This window comes from Toxotes jaculatrix, chromosome 5, assembly GCF_017976425.1.
Source record: "Toxotes jaculatrix isolate fToxJac2 chromosome 5, fToxJac2.pri, whole genome shotgun sequence".
Classification (NCBI taxonomy): Eukaryota; Metazoa; Chordata; class Actinopteri; family Toxotidae; genus Toxotes; species Toxotes jaculatrix.
Genome location: NC_054398.1, coordinates 21,151,101 through 21,170,356, shown reverse-complemented (window position 1 = coordinate 21,170,356; position 19,256 = coordinate 21,151,101). Strand labels below are relative to the sequence as shown.

Genomic DNA, 19,256 nt, shown 5'->3' with positions numbered 1-19,256 from the left:
TTTAAGTTAAATAAAGTGAACTTTTTGAACATTTCTGGGGAATCCACCCATAGCACAGTCTTTCTTTCCAATCCAAGTTTTCACCCAAGCACATAAGCAGACAAAAGCGATAATACTGTTGGACATAAGCATGTTGTTAAAGTCATTAAAGGCCTGGAGGCCTAATTGTCTGAGATGTGATTCTGAACTTTGGACTCTGTGGGGCAACATGCAGTACAACATGAACTGGGTAACAGACTCCTCTAGTGGCTATTTCGGGAATTACATGACATTGGTTCATTGGTCAGAACCATTTGACAGTGTCAGACCATAACAGTGTTTTATCACCTGACTAATACACTGACCAACTAATTAATTTCTAATTAATGATTTAAAAAAAATTGTAGCTAGGTCACACAATACCACCACATTTATCTCACCAAACCTTATTTCACTCAGCAGTTGTTCAGATTAGCAGCCAAGTAATGGCTGCTTTTTCCAATAAATGTTCCATCATTTGTGCATGAGTTGAGCTTGTTAGTCGCCCCTTTGCAGAGTTGTTTGGAGAGTTGCTTTGTCTTTATCGTGCAGGGTTTGCAAAGATACTGACTGCAGATACAAGTATATGCTCCCCTAAAGAAAGAAGGAACAGAGTGCAGGGACAGCGCCCCCTGGAGCTCGAAGGGACTAAGGTCCACTTCCTGGTCACAGGATGTAGGTCTCTGCCTGTGTACACAGCTGTATAAAATTTATGAATCTTCTCTACTTGTGTAACAATACAACAATCCTATGACAATGGCAGACCAAGAAGTAAACACTGTGGCTCAGTGGAAACAGCAGAAGTTACACAGCTGACAAAATACAGGACAACACATGACTGAAAACATGACAAGTCACGTGTCTAATTCAAATCACTTTATTAATAAAGTTTCATTGCATTCTCAATCAGGTTTAAGTCAGATCTGGTTGCTTTTGTGAAACACTCCGATCGTTCTTCAACATCAAATCTATCCACATCCTATAGCGAAACCCAAGTAAGACATGTATTCACATTTTCCTTTTTGGTGCTCGTTCCTTTTCCAATAAAAGTTCATTTACTTAAAACAGTGGTACATATACCCGACAACCCAAAGTGGTCTACAAACAGTCTGGACTAGACTCTGTTAAATAAAGCCTATTACAAACTACAGGAGATTTTTCTTTGCACTCATTTGAAGGAAATTTTTAAAAAGAGATTAAGTTTATCTAAAAAGAATATAAATTAACTTAAAAAAGCCTCCTGCTGAAGAAGAAGTTGTACTATTGCATTTATAAAAGCCTCTATAGAAAATACTTGGAATGTATGAGAACGTATTGTACAAAAGTGGATCTTCAGTGACACTCCTCCTTACAGGTTTACAGGTGACAGTGTCAGTGACAGAAAAAGGGAGAACACTCTTCCTAAAAAACATTTACACTGAGCTGTGCCTTACAGTAATACACTGCAAGGACTGACTGTAATCTGTGACACATCCAGATATTGGGAAGTGTGAAACTAGACGCTGATGGGACATTGATTCATGATGTTGGAAGGGAGTTTTGGTCCAAGCTGAGTGAACCCTTCACAACACTATTGGAATGACTGGCTATTGAAGCTGGGAGCTGAACCCTGACTTTCCCCAGACTCCCTCGTGTTCTCAAACCATGAGGGTCCTTTTTTGTTCTGACCTAAAGATATATCTCCATCAGTGAGTTCTTCATGTCTGGGGAGCCTTCATGACTGCACACCTCATCATGATTCTTTGTCCTACTTTTCCAGAGGACATCCTGACCCCGAGCATCATTTTTTGGAAAGGAATTTCATCTTGTTTCCTGAAAAAAAAAAAAAAGCAACAGATGTAAATAAAATGTAAAAATTAGAATTCAACACATTTAACACAGTTTCAGTTTCACTGATCGCCTGACGGACTGACTGATTGATTGACTGAAGATGTGCAGTAAGTCTCACCTAAACCCTTGAGGAATTTGTTGACTCCTCGTTGCTCACTCCCAGGCAGAGAGTCCAGGTACTCTTGTGCTCTCACCTCAAACAGACCTGGCAACAAAAAACAAGCCTTTACAGTTCATTCTTATCTGTGGAAACACCAGCTGACAAACCAGACTTCACTGAAGATCCATTCACTTTATAGCAGTTAGCAATTCCACATATAGTTTTCTAAGCCGACAGAAGAAGAAGTTCAACCAGTATCTCTACTGTTATAAACTGTACTGTAACATCACTGCAGGTAATCAAACCTCAGTACCTCTGAGACCCTGTCTGCGCAGCTCCCTCTCCTGGATGAAGCCGGTGAACATCTGAGTCTCCATGAACACCTCCAAAAACCTTCTAAGGCTCTTTGAAGTGACCGCTTTGCGAAAGGCGTCGCGCTGAAAGGAGGCGGAAGAAGAAGAAGGGCTGGGCAAGGTGGGGGAGGAGATAGACTCGTCCTCCCGCTCTGCTCCACCCATAAAGAGGGAGTAGTGACCCACCATCTCCACGAAGAAACGCACAAAGGCCTCTGATACCACAGTGCTGAGGGAGCTGGAGTCTGGGAGGAGGCAGAAGATGGAGAACAAGGGAAAACAAAAACATGATTTTTGATTATGGTATCCTACACAACGGCCATTGCATACCTGTGCAAGGTTGATCAGCAACAATACATTAGCATTATCTCACAGAGGCATTTCAAACTTTCTACCCACTATTTTGATCAAATACCGAAATACTGAAAATACAAACAATCCCAGCCTCACACATACCAAACATTTTCATTTGCTCAGCTATAAACTGTCTCCAGCATTGATGTTTCCAGACATTTCCTTCACAAAAACTTTGCTCTCAAGGCAAAAAAAACCATCAAACAAACAGAATTCCTCTGAACGCAGCTGGCAGCTGACGTGTACAAGTGCTCCTGAGCGAATGCATCGAAACAGAAGCAGTAATAAGAGTGCTAAGTCACCATTGGGCAGGTCTCCTTTCTCACAGGCCAGCTCCCTCCTCTTGTCCAGCACATGCTCGAGAGCCGCCTGCAGCTTGTGAGGAAGAATGGAGTCCTCATCATCCAGCTGTGGAGGCAAAAACACAGATGTAAATGCAGTCAACATACTGCAGTGAATTAACATACTGTATTCATATAACATCTGGTAGAGCCACTACAAATGTAATGGAGTTCAAGGATAAGCCAGCTCCTGTGATGATAGATGGATTTTCACTGTTTTCTACGTGTTTCTATGGTTTCTACCTGTCGTAGGAAGCGGCTGTTGCCGAGGTCAACCACCAGGACCTGAGGGAAGAGCAGAGGGAGAGTGATGTCATTTCCTGGAGCTATTGTTCAGGGGAGGAAGAGTTGTGAGTCAAGGGCACCACAGTCAGAATATTACAAACAACAACAAAAAAAAAACATCTTATCTTACTTCTTCGATGGGCAGCTCTTTGAGTCGAGGCAGAGAGCTGGAGAGGAGGCCGACTATAAAGGGAGTAGGGGTGCAGACAATATCCAACATGGAGGGTGGGAGCACAGGGATGTAGGTATGCTGCCAGGTGAAGGGGTAGAGCAGAGCCACTACGGCATGACAACACTGAGACAATGTGCTGCAGAAAGAGAGAAAGAAGGATGTTAATTCTCAATTGCAGCAACTGTACGAAGCTATTGCTAGGAGCACGGATTTATTTGAGTCTAGAATACAAATCTAATGTCTACCACAAGATGGCGCTAAAATACTCTTCCAAAAAAAGCCTCTCCCGCTGCTCACTCTTAATTTGGAACATAATGATGTAAGTTCATTTCTGCTGCCCCAACAAACCCGTTGTTACCCTGACAGTATTGTTCAAAAGCATCTTTTAGAGGAGTGTGATGTAATGCAAATAAAAACTATACAGCGGCAGCAAACACATTCACCCCACACTGTAAAGTTAATCTCTCCCGCGTGTGCATCTGCTCATAGTTAATTCATTAAAAAATTGATTGGCAAGGCCAAGTTTCCACTCCACAGCAGAGAGAGTGCAAAGACTCGTGATCTGCTTATGAGCTTTGGTGAGAAATGCTTCGAATGCTTCTACAAACAAAAATATAAAAATGAGAGATGCCCAATAAATGTTTAAGTAGTAAGGAGGTGAACTCTGAGAACTACATATTGAATTGTGTTTATACTGCCTGAACCCTCAGGGTGTTTCTTAAACTATACTAGGCTACAATGACTGTTTCCACTGAGCTCACAAGTTGAACCAGGTGTACCACAACGGTTAAAAAAACACCTTTTGACCCTGACCACAGTGATAACAGTTTGAGAGTTAAAGGCTTTAAGTGAAATGTGTGGGTGTGCTGACATCACTGTGCACACGTGTTAGAGCTGGAGTCATGCTCTAAAGCCTAACTCCTTCTATCTGGCTTCCATGACAGTTTTCCAGAGCAGAAGTGATTGTTCCCCAGGCGACTGTATAACACAACAGCATTCCTTCCTCTCACACTTGGTCGGGATCTTCTTTTCCTCAAGACTGCTCGTCGACTTGAGGTCTCCCTGTCGCATCCTTCAGACTCTTTACTCTTGATCTTTTCAGCATCATGAACCTTCCTTCACTGAGGTGATCATCATGGATGAATTAAACGGATAAATTAAAATTCTGCAATGACCCCGTCTGCTTGCTGAAAGGATCTAACATGCGATCGTTGGGTTTGAAAACCGACTACCATGATGCGTATCTATATGTTGCTGGAGCCAACCTGAGTTTGTCAGCAGTGAAGATGACCCTACGCTCCAGCAGCAGAGAGGCAAAAACCCGCAGAAGGAGCCGTAGACTCAAGGAAGAGAAAAGACACTCGAAGTCCACATGTTCCAGACGGGAATCTGAGGGCCGACACAACTCTATCACCTGTAGGAAAGACAGAGGAAGCAAGAGGGACACAATAAAAAAAGAAAAGGACCATCAGATACTAATGTACACACTACATGCATACCTAATATGATTATGATCTGGTTTTAAGTTAGATTTAGTAAACAGAAGAATTCTGCTTTCCACAGTGACACCTCCATCAGTTTACCTCTGTCCCAGAGCCGGGTAGAAAGTTTTTGACAGTGATGGTTCTTCCTGGAGCAGGGAAGGGAGCTTCCATGATGCCTCTCATAAAAGGCTGCACCAAAGCAGGGGAGATAGCCCTCCTCTTTTCCACCTCATCCAGGATCTGGAAAAGACAGAGATGGAGGCTCTGTGACTTGAATACTGGCAATCACAAATATTTATATGAGTGCACTGTGTTGTTGGGTTGTTAGGTAGGTTTGGAACATCAGACCTTTATAACAGAACTGAGACGATAACATTTTCAAAAGAGCTTTTGTTTAATTTAAATATTTGTGGTTTAAGTTTGGACGATGTAACAATAATACCATGATACTATGTAAATTTGTCACAGTGGCTAATCCTTTTATATATCTGAGTGTATTAGGCCATTGTGGACAACATTGCAAATCAAAGAGTAAGACTGTTTTATGGCTTTAATTGGATTTTTATACTATTACAGCGTGAAGTACCACACTGAGAGAGAGACCACACTGGCTATTATTTTCATAAACTTATTTAATCTCACCATGATGCAGTGGAAACTGCCAAACATGTAAAAGTCACCACAACAAATGGCTAACAACCTGAATCCATGATGTGTACCCCTCTACACACATACTGTACACATCTGTGTAGTATTAAACTTTTGCGGAGCTAATCTGATACAGATGAAACATATTCAGAATATCAGCATGGAGTACTTCCAGTGCAGACGCAGCTTTCAGTCTATTTGCTATTTGCTGTAACAGCAGACATATTGGACCTTTCTATTCCCATGTCTGTATCCTTACAAACCCAACATTAGCAATGGCATATGTACACTCCACAGACATTTACATACACAGATCAACACACATATAAATTTAAGGCTCATTACAGGGAACTTTTTCCACTGCAGTAACCACATCAGCTGCAGTTCACATGTGTCTCTGTACTGGAGCCAGGACTACAAGGCTCTGTGTAGAAAGGAGATGGAGCAGAGAGTGGGTGGAGATCTGCGGGCACCGAGGGTGGTACTGCTCTGCACTTTTTTGGTGGGGGTGGGGTTGTATGCATGTGTGCATGCATGCAATATATGCAACTCAGAGGAATGTAATTTCACTGGATGGAAGTAAAAGATCTGAGTGAACTTCGTACTTTTGTGTTTATGCTTAAGTCACTCTATCTACCTTGGAGAAGAGGTCGAAGCAGCCCAGGCGGCTAACGATGCAGTAGACCTCCGGGAGTCTTCGGCCTTTACCACTGGGCTATGAACACCCAGAAAGAAAAATGACAGACAGCTTCAAAACACTCGAGTGACACAAGACTGCAACAGGATTAGATCAGAGAAAAAAAAACCCATGCCTTTGTTTCACAGAGACTTTAAAAGGTACATTCAGAAACAAATCTCAATCATTTTATCATCAAATTCAAGAAATATGTAGGGGATCATTACTGACAACGTACACGGTGATACAACAAATAAGCTCATTCACAATGAAGGATTATCATATTAAAAGAGAATCAGGAGAAGCTAGTGACCAAGGGCAGCAGCATTATAAGAGCTTACCAGTAATCGCCGACAGTAGCCAAACCGTCTGCTTCCATCCTCGCCAGTCAGGACAAATGAGAAAGTCTCACTGAAGATATAAAATAGAGAAACTATTTAGAGCTGTAAAAATCACACAGAAAAGACTGTTGTGGAAAGAGAAAATTCCATTCTGGACTGGACTTTTGAAAACAAAAGCCTGTCTTTGTACTTGAGAGGGAAGACCCTCAGGACATGCTTACTCTGCAAATAACCACATAAACCTCCCTAAGCTCTACCTGACAGGTATTCATCAACTGGCGATGACCTTCTTGACAGGTGAGAGTGTCAGCCAGTTCAATGACTCAGTCTGCAGGTGTGTATTTAGAGGCCCCTCAACCATCGAACATTTGCCTCCAGGTAATTATTAGCCATCACCATCAAGACACACATTTATTTCTTCTCGGAATAATGCAGATGCTTAGAGGCTAGGAGGTGTTGGGTAATACAGCCAATTATAACCAGCATGCTAAGGGAGGTGACTAGCAAACCAGGTGTAAGGTGCTAAATCCATCTTATTTCCCTGTAATCATTTGTCATTGTCCGTGCCTTATCGTTAGACAAAGAAGAGTCATCTTAACAAGCCACAAGGTCATTTCCATTTTGGGCTTTATGCTTCTTTGCTAACAAGTGCTTATTAGGAAGGAAAACAGCTGAGCTATTACCACTCTGACGAGAAATGCCTGTGTCCTTGTTTTGTTTCACTGCAGTGGCAGCCGTCACACTGACCTGGGGAAGTTGTCGACAGGCGCCCAATCTTTGGCGTCAGGGAAACAGAACTGAGGGATGACCTTCAGCTGGTCCTCAGTCTCCCGCATGAACTTAAAGCTCCTCTCAAGCTTGATAAAAAAAAATACGAGAACGCGAAAATATAGTTAGAAAATATGTTTACCGATACCTGAAAAATCATGCCATTTAAATCTTAGGCCATCATGTTTTACAAACACAGCTTTCAGATTAGATTGCTATTGAGACAAAGATGGAACTGAGATCAATCTGAAACAGAAAAATATATCTACAAACTGAACTGAGGTTCATTCAGAAAGAAATAATTACATATAGGATGAATTATTACTCTTGTCCTTGTAGGAAAGCAGACATCTGTTTAGACAAAAAATACTTACATGATTTTTCCTTTCCATTTTTTTTACATGAAATTCTATCTATCTATATTCTTCTATCCTCTTTTACCTTGAGGGGAAACTGCTGTGTGACTTCTGGCAGATATGGAACTCCGGCCTTGGTCTTGTGAAGTGCAACAACTATGAAATACTCAAAGAGTTTTCTCTCCTGCAGCTCCAACAGATCCCTCTCCAAAGTTCGGTACCGCCCCGTCTGCCTCAGCATGGACTGAACTGACACCAGCCGCTGGCTGTGAGCTGAAGGAAGGAGAAACACATTTCTATGTAAAGTGTGCGCATATGCATCCACAGAGGGTCACAGTTTGATAATCTGTACTTCCATCTGTTTACATTTTGATGTTAGCTATACAGTGGAACAATGGAAAGAAAGAAAACTGATCAGAATCAGTACACATCCTCCTATTGAGATTATGTATAAGTAGTTAAATAGCACCAATATAGAAATATTTTCATTTCTGAGCATGTATGTACTGGATGTACAAGTGTTTATTTTGTGTTCTCACCTTTTAGTTTTTCCTCTGTGTCACTTTCAGATTCACTGTTCTCATCTGTCACTACATTAAAGAGAGTGGAAAAGAAACGATTGGAAATAAAAATCACGGAAAACATGGTATTTACTCTCATTGCTTTCATTCCGGCCACAACCACGTAACACCACCCAGTCCTCTGATACATGGAACTTTGCCCATAAAACTAAATGAATATGTATGATGAGGTATTACAGCTTTTAAGGAGGTAGACCTGTTAAGTTTTTTTGGTCAAACGGAGTGGCATCGAAAAGGTAATATGTTTAAAAGCGCCCGCAGTGGGTAGAGTGTTGATAGTACTAATGGAAATTTTTTTCCCCATTTGACTATATTCCGAGGCTTTGCTATTTGTTATTTGTTATTTTAACAATAAAAATGTTTCTATGTACTTTTGATACATGTTTTAGATCATGTGTTAGTGTTAGTATTGCAGTGGTAGTCTATTTCATATGGTGTCTGCTGTCATCTGCCTGATTTGTGTCTCCTTTGATTTTAACTGGTGTCCCTTCTGGGGATTTACAAAGTTATCTATCTAGACCTGCATAAACATGCACAGAGTGCCAGACAATCGTGGAAATCATGTGCAGTAGCACATTAGAGAAATGTGTTTGAAAAACATGGCTTGCAGCATTAAGAAAGCCTTTAAAAGAATCCCTGGATCCACACCAACATCTGCATCTGGATCTGTTTTCGCCCCAGAAACTAATCACTCGTTCCTTGGTCCATGGCCTAACTTTTCACCAAATGTTTCTGAAATCAGTTAACAAGTGTTTGAGATGTCCTGCTAAGAAAAACACAAAGAGACACACAAAAATGCAAGCCCCTTTGTGGAGACAATGAAATGGTGGATATGGTCTTTGACAAGTCAAAAAGGTATATACATGAGTTTAGATTTTGTTTTTCACGAAATTCAGAGTTGATGGAAAAGGGGTGACAGGTGAAAACAAACAGTGGTCTGCTGTCACATTTGAAGCCTCACCTCTCCCTGAGCTGGACTCGGTAGACTGAGACACTCTCTTCATGCGTTTCTTCCCTCTTCGTGCCTCAAAGATGCCATTGATTTTCAGCACCATCTGGGGGAGGTAAAGGGAGAGAAATGTCCATCTTTAACTCCTTAAACTAATAAATAAAATCTGCCAGGCTTCTACCAAGATCATTTCAATACAGCTTCTGGGAGGCCTTTCCTCTAGTCACACTTCTCACAGGAAATATCCGTTCCGAAATTTTTCCCTGCCTTATTCATCCCCAGACGGCAGCATGAGTGGACCAGTTCTGAACCTCTCTGAGCAGTACGCTGGACCATAAATAACAGACAGAGCAGAGGGGGTTTTGTGAGAGGCCTCTCAGCCGCCCCCCCCCCCATACCTTGGGGATTTTCCTCCGTCTGCGATTGTACGGGTCTCCTGAGAGGCAAGGGGTGTCGTCAGGGCTGCTGGGTGTGGAGGGGGGGCTGATACGAGAGGGTGAGGAGACCCCAGTGTCCCTGCTGGTCTTGCGTAGTTCCAGGAGCTTAAAACTTCGCCGTTCTGAAGTTTGTCTGAAGAAGCCGGGCTTCGAGGAGAGCTGATGGGGCCAGATGGAGCAGATAGAGCACAGAGACATTAGAAGGTAGTTTCAGGGGTTGAACTGCTTCCATTAAATCTACTTAGATTTTATGACGCTGTATTGGCGATCAGGTACCTTAGTTGGCGTGTCAGGGACAGGAGATGAGGAGGCAGGTGAAACACATTTGCTTCCCATACAACTTCTCTCCAGCTCTATATCTTCATAGGGGTTCTCCTTGGATGGAGGATCTTCAGAAGATAAAAGATTTTTTTTTCAATAATAAATCAGTATCACCTGGATTACACAACAGCCTCACACAACCTTTCGAAAGAGCACAGAAAGTATTCTTTCCATATCAGTCATGTTTATTTTGCCAGACAGTTTTCTACTCCAGATGTGTGGAGAGCTACCAGAGGCAGCGGTGTGCTTACCCAGCTCATATTTTACTGTGATAAGATGCTTGCACAGCTAAAGCTAAACGTAACTCTAGCCACTAGCCCTCCCCTGCAGATAAGGAGTGAGGTAGCTTCGTTTTCCAAAACCTGTGCCTCTTTCTCTCTTTGTCTCTGTCTGTCTGTATCTCTCCTCTGCTCTAACAATCCATCCACCAGATGTGACCTGTAGGAGTAGGAGGATGAAAAGGGACGTTCAGTTCCCTGCTCCGTCTCCCTCTGAGGAAAACAAGGGATCAGTGTACTGTTTTTCACATTGCTGGCTGATGAGAAACTCACACTAATCTCTACAGTGTGTTTGTGTTTGCTGTCAACTGTGCACATGTGAGTTTGCATCAGTCATCAAAACGTGTGTCTGAATACATGTACTGGTGACAGCTGCTTTCCCCTCCGTCTGAAAACACCATCAGGCATGTGGAGTGTGTGTTTAAAGCGTGTTGATGAAACTTGGTTTGCATCTGGGGATTGATAACAAAACCAGGGGGACATCACACCCATTCATTACTGTCTACGCTATTTATATCTCTACTTCCCTGAGCATCTTTTTGAGTAGACAGCTACAGTATAGTGAGTCTGAGTTACTTTACCCCTGGGACACTGCTGAGTGTCTGGTGAACAGTGTCCTAGCGTTTTAAAGAACAATACTACTTTATGGAAGGAGGAAACTATAAAAAGATCCAAAATAAGCAGTGGCATCACTCTAACATAATTAAACTTAATTTGATTGTTTCCAGTAAGAAGCAGTCATACACCAGTCTCTGGGATGAAAACCAAAGACATGTTGAAGCTATTGCCAGTAATATGCTGTGGCTTTAAGTCATTCACATGCCCCCTGCTGCTCTGAAAATCACAGTAGGCAACTACAGCTACATACACAACGCCACTATTGTGTGTTATGAAATTAAACAGGCTCTAGGTGGGGTTGGCATAACACACCAGACAATAAGGTAGGAACGTAGATCAGGTTTCTACGTATAATTTTTAATAAAAGCGGAGCAGCATGGCTCTAAATTAAAACTGGAGCAGAAAAAACAGAGCGGAGTAAAGACAGCTTAGCCTCCCCATCACCTCTGTTACTGAACCCTATGACACACACTGATATGAGAAATGAAACTTAAGGGGTCATGTAGTGTGTGAAGGGCATAAAACATAGGACAACACACACCTACAGTACGTTATAGAACTATATTTTTCAGTTTTGGCAAATACAAATCAGTTTATAAAATGCAAAGCTGATAACGTGACACACGACAGGGACAGCACATTGTGAAATACTTCACTTTCCACAAGGAAAAATAAAGGTGTAATATGCATGCTTACCTATTATGTCCTCGTAGACATTCTCCTCTGATAAAGTGCGTGTTAGGCCCAGTCTGGACTGAGCGTACCAGTCCACCCTGCAGCTTTCTGTAGATGACTGGAGCAGATCCTCAAATTCATAGGACTTCCTGGTGGACAGAGCAGCACGAAGATTTAGGTGAATGGCATGCCAAACACAAAGGAAGAGGAAGGAAGGATTTTTGATTGATATCCTGGAGTGAACGTATGTTCGTCTTGATGCTTTCGAAAATATTTGATGTTGTATGCAAAGCATGAAAACCAATGCTACCATTTGCTAGTTGCCACATCTGAATGAGTACATCTGTGTGTCATCACTGCTGAAGATTAAAGCTCAGTAGAATAAAGTGCACACAAAGATCAGTGGCTGCACGCATCCCCTCATGCATGCACATACAGTACATACAATTAACTTTAAAGGTGCAGCTTTATTAGGTACAGCTTGCTCTATCCAATGTGATACGGTGCAACAGGCCAGCAATAAATCCTATGTTTTTGGAGATTACCATTTTCAGTTTTCTTCTCTGTGGTGTTTCTGTATTTAATAAAGTGTTTTCTCCATCTTGAATCAACACCTCCATGACAGTTTTAACAAAAACATCTTACAATTTTCATAAAAGTAGGATTCATTACAAAGATGTTCCATGGCATTGGATGAAGCACAGTGCACCTAGTAAATTGGAAACTCTGCGTATTTGTTCACACACAGGCCCACGCACAAAAATGGCCACTGCAAAGGACACTCAAAGACGCACAGCCTGACCAAACAAAGGGCTTGACACAGCACACTTGAGCAGAGTGAGGCCTCCACATATGGTATGGAATGTAATAGATCCAAGCCAAGCTCCAAACAAGAATTCAGACCACTGGAAAAAGTGAACAATAGATGTAGTCCAATACTGCAGAGTTCACATTTTTTGGTTTCCCTACAGAGACTTGTTTGTTTGACTGTAACCATCTGAGTTCGAATACTACTTAAAGCGGTCGCGAAAATTCCAAAATGTTAATTACTCATGGCAGAATAAATGTTTCAGATTCTGAATCACACTTTAAAAAGTTTCACGTTTCACATGTAAAGAATGCCTTACTACTCATTTTGTTATAGTAAAGGGCCTTGCGCAATCATTTTTACTGTCAAGGCTAAAGTTTTTGAAAAAGCAAGGGGCCTCTTTGACATGACTCACACCATCCAGCATGTTGTTCTCCCTTTCCAGTAGAGTTTTGGAAGGAGGAATGAGTTGCATTGCTACGTGCATTCCTCAGATCCAACCAATGAGCTCATTCTGTGAGATATTTAGAAACAGGATGATGACATTGGTGGTTTTGATTTACAGCAGATGTGGGACGTGTTGTTCGCCCTCCTCCACCAACCAGAAACTGCACCCCAGTGTTTGGCTGGCGGTGGAGGGGGAAGGGTTAGAGGACAGGACCGTCACTTGTTAAGTGTGACCTTCGAAGAAGATTCTGTTCACAATTTATCTCTCTAAATTTGGTTCTGGAGTTCTTCAATAAAGGTCTTTAGGTCCAGGCTGGGTGTCTGCTGCAGGACGGATGGTCAAAACTAATCATGGCTGCCCGTACCATCGTCCTAACTGCTAAGTCTCCTACCTATTACTGCTGTCCCGGGGTTTGTCCGCCCAGGGTCTCCTGCAAACTCCAGGTGGTGGGCATGTTGGTAAAGGTGGAGGAGGAATGGAGGGCAAAGGCGGCAAGTTCCGCTTTCCCTTCCCCGAGCTGGCTCCTGAAGCTGGGGTAGTGGGTGGTGTGTGGTGCTGGAAGGTTCTCTGAGGTTTAGGCAGAGGGTTTATAGATGGAGCACCTGGCTCACTGTATACGTTCTCAGGATCCCCCTCCTTCCTCCTCCGTGACCTGCCAGGCCGAGCCACATCAAAAGTCCCAAAAATGGGCTCGCTGGCCCTCTTTTCTGTTTCCTCCAGCTCTTCCTTTGAAGGAGGGCAGAAGTAATTCCCTGGAAATGCGAGCGAAGGTCTGTCAGGAACTTCCTTGGTTGCCTTCTCCAGTTTCTTAACATGAGTTAAAACAGTTTTCTTGTCTAGGGGTTGTTCTGCTGGCTTAGAAGCCTGAAACCCTCTCTCTAGTATCACTTCTCGGTCATTGTTTGTTGGGCCTTCTGGAGATTTTGGCTTTGAATCCCCCTGCTTTCGAACATTCTCCTTCCCTGAGTCTTGTCTGTCCCAGCTGACAAACCGCTTGCTGTCTGTCCTTTGGACCTCTGAAACTTTAGATTCCTTTTTCCTTACTGTCTCAACTTCCTTTTGTGTCGTGCTCAGTGGACATGTCCCTGTAGAGGTTAGTTGGGCAGGCTCCTTTTTGCCCTCCCATTGTGAGATCTTATCACGGATGCTAGCAGTCTTGACTCCTGATGGGCTCTTGCTGTGGTTCAGTTTGCCACACATTCCATTCTCCATGTTGGGAGTCCGCGGGTCAGTGGTGGTGGTGGCTCTCCTGTGAGCCAGCATGGTGTCAGGAGGACCCGGGCTATCACTCAGGCTGAGTAGGGGTGAGAGGGGACGCTTGGAAGACACAGTGGTGTCCCTTCTGTCTCTGTCCCTTAGTGACCCACACACCTCTTGGGGCTGGGGCACCACAGACGACGGAGCCTCCCCAAGCTTTAAGCCACAGCACTGGAGCCTAGAAAAGAAACACAGAACAATTAACAGACACACTTGAACGATGCATTATGTTTCTCTCCTTGTTTAATCCTTTAAAGGGTTGCAAACAAACCACAAGCAAGCAAAGTATTCTAATAAAAACATGCTAATAAATAAATGAATTAATCAATATTTTTATTCAGGTGTCTTACATTCTAAGGTGTGTAAGACACGTGGATTTACAAGACACTACAACACAAAACAAGAGGGAAAACAAGGAGACGTATGGTAGTGTATCCATACATGTCAAAAGATAGTATATTAGATTTAAACTTAAAAAATTAAACATATGGCACCCTCACATGTTGACAATAGGTCTTTAAGAAAAACTGTGGGTACTCGGCAAAAAGTCTGCCAATGGGGAAAACAAAAATAGAATTAAATCAGGGCCATCTGAAAATGCTTTCTGACCGTAAAACTAGTAAAAACAAATTGATATAAGAAATAAAAGATATTGGTGCTTGAAACTAAATGAGCATTTTAACTCAGCCTGAGAGACAAACTCAAACGAAGAATACGAGGAAGGATCTATAAGCAAAGCTAAAAAATAATGTTTCTTTGAACAGAAAATATGTGATTTGATCATCTTAAAATAAGACATCATAGCTTTCTTGAATTGGCCATTTTGCTATAAGCAGGTGAGTTGTATTCCATGATTAACACGCTGAAAGTTCACCTATGAAATTCAAGATAAACACAGACTATGGGGAGGAAACAAAAGTAAATCCAAACTGACAAATCATGCAAAGAGTCTTCTCTTGGTTACGCGGACAGTGCTAACCACTGAGCCACTGCTCCAACTGACGTGTTCTTAATTCATTCCAGATAAACAGAGGGAGAAAGCACATTGCACTGTTGTCAGCTCCAACAATTTATAGCACAATTATTTTCACAGAAATGTCAGTTGCTGCCTTCAGTGTACATTGCAAAGCATCACACTCCCAATAGCTCTTAAAATTGGCCACACAATGTGAGCACTTGCAATTACGCCCAAATAGATCTTTGTTTATGGTTTAAACAAGAATTCTTATTAAAAGAGCTCAGACGTCTGTTTGGTGCCTTTGCTTTAGCTGTGAGTCACTCCTGGAAGATTACTGGGTCATGACTGTCTGAACTCTGGGCTTGGGGGTCAAAGTTTACAAGCTACGCACACAGCTATTTCTGGAGAGGAGACGAAACTATATACAGAAGAGGGGAGAGGCCAAAGCATAGACGTGCATCTTTTCTTTTCTACTCTCGACCTACAAAACTCTGTTTTGGCTAAAGTCCATTCATCACATGATTGTATTTCCAACAAACAGAGGAAATGCGGCTTTGCTGAGTGACTTCTGGTGACATTGCTGGATGTGAAAACCAACAGTCATGCAATCTTGAGGAAATCTCAAGGGGAAATTACTGATTCAAGTTTCCTCAGAGACCTTTAACGAAAAGAAAAAAAAAAACTTTATGTTGTAACTACAACCAATGAGGAAACCAAATAATTCTCCTCCAAATTGCTCTGGGTTTTATTAGTTTGGCCTCTTTCCCCCTCTCTCCCTCCCCCATTTCATTCGCCCTCTGTGTCCCTCTGTGGAAACAGCATTTTTTATTAAGCATGAAGCAACAGAGGGGAAAAACTAGGTCAAATAGAAAAGCCAAGTAAAGGAGAACAAGGGTAGGCAGGGGGGTTGAATGAAGGAAAAAGTGGAGCAGATAGAAGAGGAAATCAATGCCCCCCCTCCCACTCCCTGGAAGATTGTGATGCAGTGAGACAGAGTGTGATTAGGAAGCAGATATTTAAAAAGTACACGCTATGGAAAGCTTGTCTATCATCCGTGGCCATGGATGGGTGGAGGATGGAGGTGAGGGTCATCAAGGGCGGAAGGAGGGAAGGGGGTATGAGTGCACAAAAGCATCTCTGACCAGCTGAGCTAACATAGGACCAGAGGATAAAGGGAAGGGTTTGAAATGGGCAAGAAGAGAGAACACAAAGGCAAAACAACTTTTAATGATATTCCAACTTTTGACCACTACCCAATCGAAATGTAGAGAACCTTTGAGAAATGATGACTAGAGTATTATGTTGAACCCTAAAAATAACAGACAGTTCAATCTTGCACTAGACAATCCTTCATTGGCACAAACCAAAATCCTTTCATTATAATCTAAATAGCACCAATGAATATTACAAGGATGACAGAAGGGACCACAGAGAGTGGTCACAGAAGCATTAGACAGTGGCAGCAGGGGGGCAGTAACAGTATCCAGGTGCCAGATGGCCAACTCTGCCCTGCTCCGCTCTCTAGCCCTGCTATTGTTATAGTGCTGACCCTAATGGAAAAAGGGCGTCTCCAGCTTTCTTAAGAGCAATACAGAATTTTTTAATGATTATGGGAAAAATGCAACTCACACCCAAGCAACATGCTGTGGGGAATGTGTTGAGGTATAAGATGGAAGAGTAAATGTGAACTGCAGGGCCACAGCTTTTGTCACATCTTGTATGTATTAGCTTTTAGTGTTAGTATGAGGTTCAAAATGACACTTAGTACTACAGTACCCATAAGCCTCAATTACTGTTACTATGTAGAAGACAGAAACCAGGACCACAAAATCATCAATTATCTAAGCATTTGGAAGCAAGACTTTGCATCATATGTGCTGAATTGATCCACAGTCTGAAAATCTGTAGGTTCTAACGGTTATTCAACATGTTCTACAAATCTCAAACTTTAACTTTCCCAGCATGTGGAAGACAGCGTTAACATTTTTAACTGGATGCTTCTCACTGCAATAGTCTCTGGGACTTGTAAGTTACTTTTCTCCTAAAGTTATTATATACATACAGGCTTGCTTTTGACATATATAGCACTGATGGTAGTTATTTGTACTGATAATTCCTTCCAAGTGTTGTAAATATTTTAGCAGAAAGTAAAATACAGTATGCAAACTCAATGGCATGAAGAAGACGGTCCCATCTGTATCACGAAGGAGCACAACTCATTTGGCAGTGACACACTGACATCCAATAATGCTACATATTAAATGTTTTCTACAAGTACCTCAATGAAGAGGACAGTGGGATGTTGACTGACAAGCACTGAAGCACTGAAGTTAAAATTGAATCATTATTACAAGACACTATATAAGAAAAACAGTAAATTGCTAAATTGGCTTTTGAAGCACCTACCCGTTGACTGATTGGTAGATGCAGTTGTCAGTGTTTGTACAGAGCAGCAGGGCCCTCCCACCGGTCATGGTGCTAGCAGCTGGCATCCTGCACAGTCACATAAAGAAAGAGACAGTCAGTTAGAAGAATATATTATTATCATATATAATGGCATGAGTGCACTGTGTGGATGAAGAGACTGTTGAAACACAGGTGAATGCAAAGGCAAACCAGACTTATATTTGAGCTTAAAGGTCACGAAGGTGCAAAGAAAAGCATTTACAAGTATTACAGACCATAAATTTAGACAGTTGAACATATTACAACTTGTATGTTTTTTTTTACTAAATATATGGAGATGATATACAAAAATAGGAGGATATATAGACTGACAAATGAGGGATGGGTCAAAAGAAGAACTGCTTCCCCAGGACTCCCTTCGGGAAACTTCTAACTCTAGTGTGTGAATGTAAACTACCGAATAGCAGCAAACCTCTCATTTCTGTGGCTTGCAAAACTAGTTTCTGAACCAAGCAGCAGAGAAGCAGGCCTCACGGGTTGCATGGCAGCCCCCCAAATGCCAATCCCCACTTGACAAGTAATTGGCGGACACAACTGAAAACAAAGCTTTAACAACGGCTAGCCAACAGGCATAAACACATATTAGGTTCCAGCACCCATGTGGAATTATGGAAAATATTAAAACTCCATCTTGTAATATAATTAAACTCCATTAGGAAAGCCTAAGTGGCAGCTTAAAGCCAGGAAAGTTAAACTTTTTTTAGGTTATCAATCAGTGATTCAAGTCTTTTTTGCACTGGAACACATTGCTGGAATAACTGAAAGACAAGTACTGAACAAACATTTTGTTTTCGCACTTCAGATTCTCTTCTCTTAACTTCCCTAATACGTTGTGTTTTCCAGCACTACACATTTCCCTCTCTTCTTTGTTATGGACAAGTAGTGCCAAGGCGTGTGTGAGGGGACATGCTCAGCCAGTTTGAAGTTATTACTTGGTCCATTTGTCAGAGTATAATGAAACCAGATCCACTTGGAGTGTAGCAAGACTATCCGTATGTAACATCAAATTAGAGCCGGTGGTGCGCAGTGCTCATGACTTGGTCTATAAACGCTGGTGGAGGGCTGGCATGGAGCAGAAGGGCCTGGCCTCTGCTTGGCACAGATGTGGTTACCATAAGAGAAGAGGATAGGCCAGCACTAACTCCCGTTGGCAGGTATTTGCATATTTGTTCTTAAGTAAATTTAAAGAGACATTGCTTTGCCACCCGGCTACATACTCACATGCAAAACCTCATATAAAAACACACCTACATAGACCTACACATCCAGCCAAACAGCCCATACTCCAGACCAACATATGAATGTGTGTGTGTATGAGTGACTTCTACCAGATGTGCTGGGATACTTTAGGGTATTCGTAGGCCGTTAAACATTTCCTGAGCACTGCATGGCCCAAACCCCCTCTATCCGTCTACCTATAAACCAGCATTAGCTAACCCTGACACGTTTCTCCCTTGCCCCCCAACTATGCAGGGAATGTGAGCCCAATTCAGCCAAATTCCACAAATTGTTGTCCCAACTGGCAGTGAGGCGAGTCAGGGAAAAAAAACACAAATTCTTTCGATTATGCAAAAAATTGCAGCCAAATAGCTGAACTTTTCCTGGGCTAACAACATAATTGGCCCTCTGGGTCCAGTGTTTTGGGATGATTGTGAGCTTGCGCGATGTTTTCTTGCAGAATTAAAGAACAAAACACTATGCAAGGTTGTGGTCTCGTCTGACAACAAGTAGACT

The 19,256-nt window shown here is 42.2% G+C and overlaps 2 protein-coding genes across 2 annotated transcripts in view; both read right to left on the bottom strand.

The window, feature by feature from the left end:
* LOC121181996 (transcriptional enhancer factor TEF-3-like) overlaps positions 1–1,784 on the bottom strand; it is a 36,257-nt gene extending 34,473 nt beyond the window's left edge. Inside the window, exon 1 of the mRNA XM_041038256.1 lies at positions 1,770–1,784. Within this exon, the coding sequence (XP_040894190.1) occupies positions 1,770–1,784 (15 nt within the window). The remainder of the gene's footprint in view (positions 1–1,769) is intronic.
* Positions 890–19,256, bottom strand: part of si:dkey-82f1.1 (DENN domain-containing protein 2A) — a 43,447-nt gene continuing 25,080 nt past the window's right edge. The window contains exons 3-21 of the mRNA XM_041038673.1: positions 17,463–17,549; positions 13,233–14,276; positions 11,607–11,734; positions 9,970–10,082; positions 9,655–9,852; positions 9,269–9,362; positions 8,266–8,316; positions 7,812–7,999; positions 7,350–7,459; positions 6,603–6,672; positions 6,223–6,300; positions 5,037–5,177; positions 4,719–4,867; positions 3,412–3,589; positions 3,240–3,281; positions 2,958–3,063; positions 2,262–2,546; positions 1,967–2,053; positions 890–1,830 (exon numbers count right to left, since the gene is read on the bottom strand). Of these exons, the coding sequence (XP_040894607.1) occupies positions 1,799–1,830; positions 1,967–2,053; positions 2,262–2,546; positions 2,958–3,063; positions 3,240–3,281; positions 3,412–3,589; positions 4,719–4,867; positions 5,037–5,177; positions 6,223–6,300; positions 6,603–6,672; positions 7,350–7,459; positions 7,812–7,999; positions 8,266–8,316; positions 9,269–9,362; positions 9,655–9,852; positions 9,970–10,082; positions 11,607–11,734; positions 13,233–14,276; positions 17,463–17,548 (3,180 nt within the window). The 5' untranslated portion in view covers position 17,549 and the 3' untranslated portion in view covers positions 890–1,798. The remainder of the gene's footprint in view (positions 1,831–1,966; positions 2,054–2,261; positions 2,547–2,957; positions 3,064–3,239; positions 3,282–3,411; positions 3,590–4,718; positions 4,868–5,036; positions 5,178–6,222; positions 6,301–6,602; positions 6,673–7,349; positions 7,460–7,811; positions 8,000–8,265; positions 8,317–9,268; positions 9,363–9,654; positions 9,853–9,969; positions 10,083–11,606; positions 11,735–13,232; positions 14,277–17,462; positions 17,550–19,256) is intronic.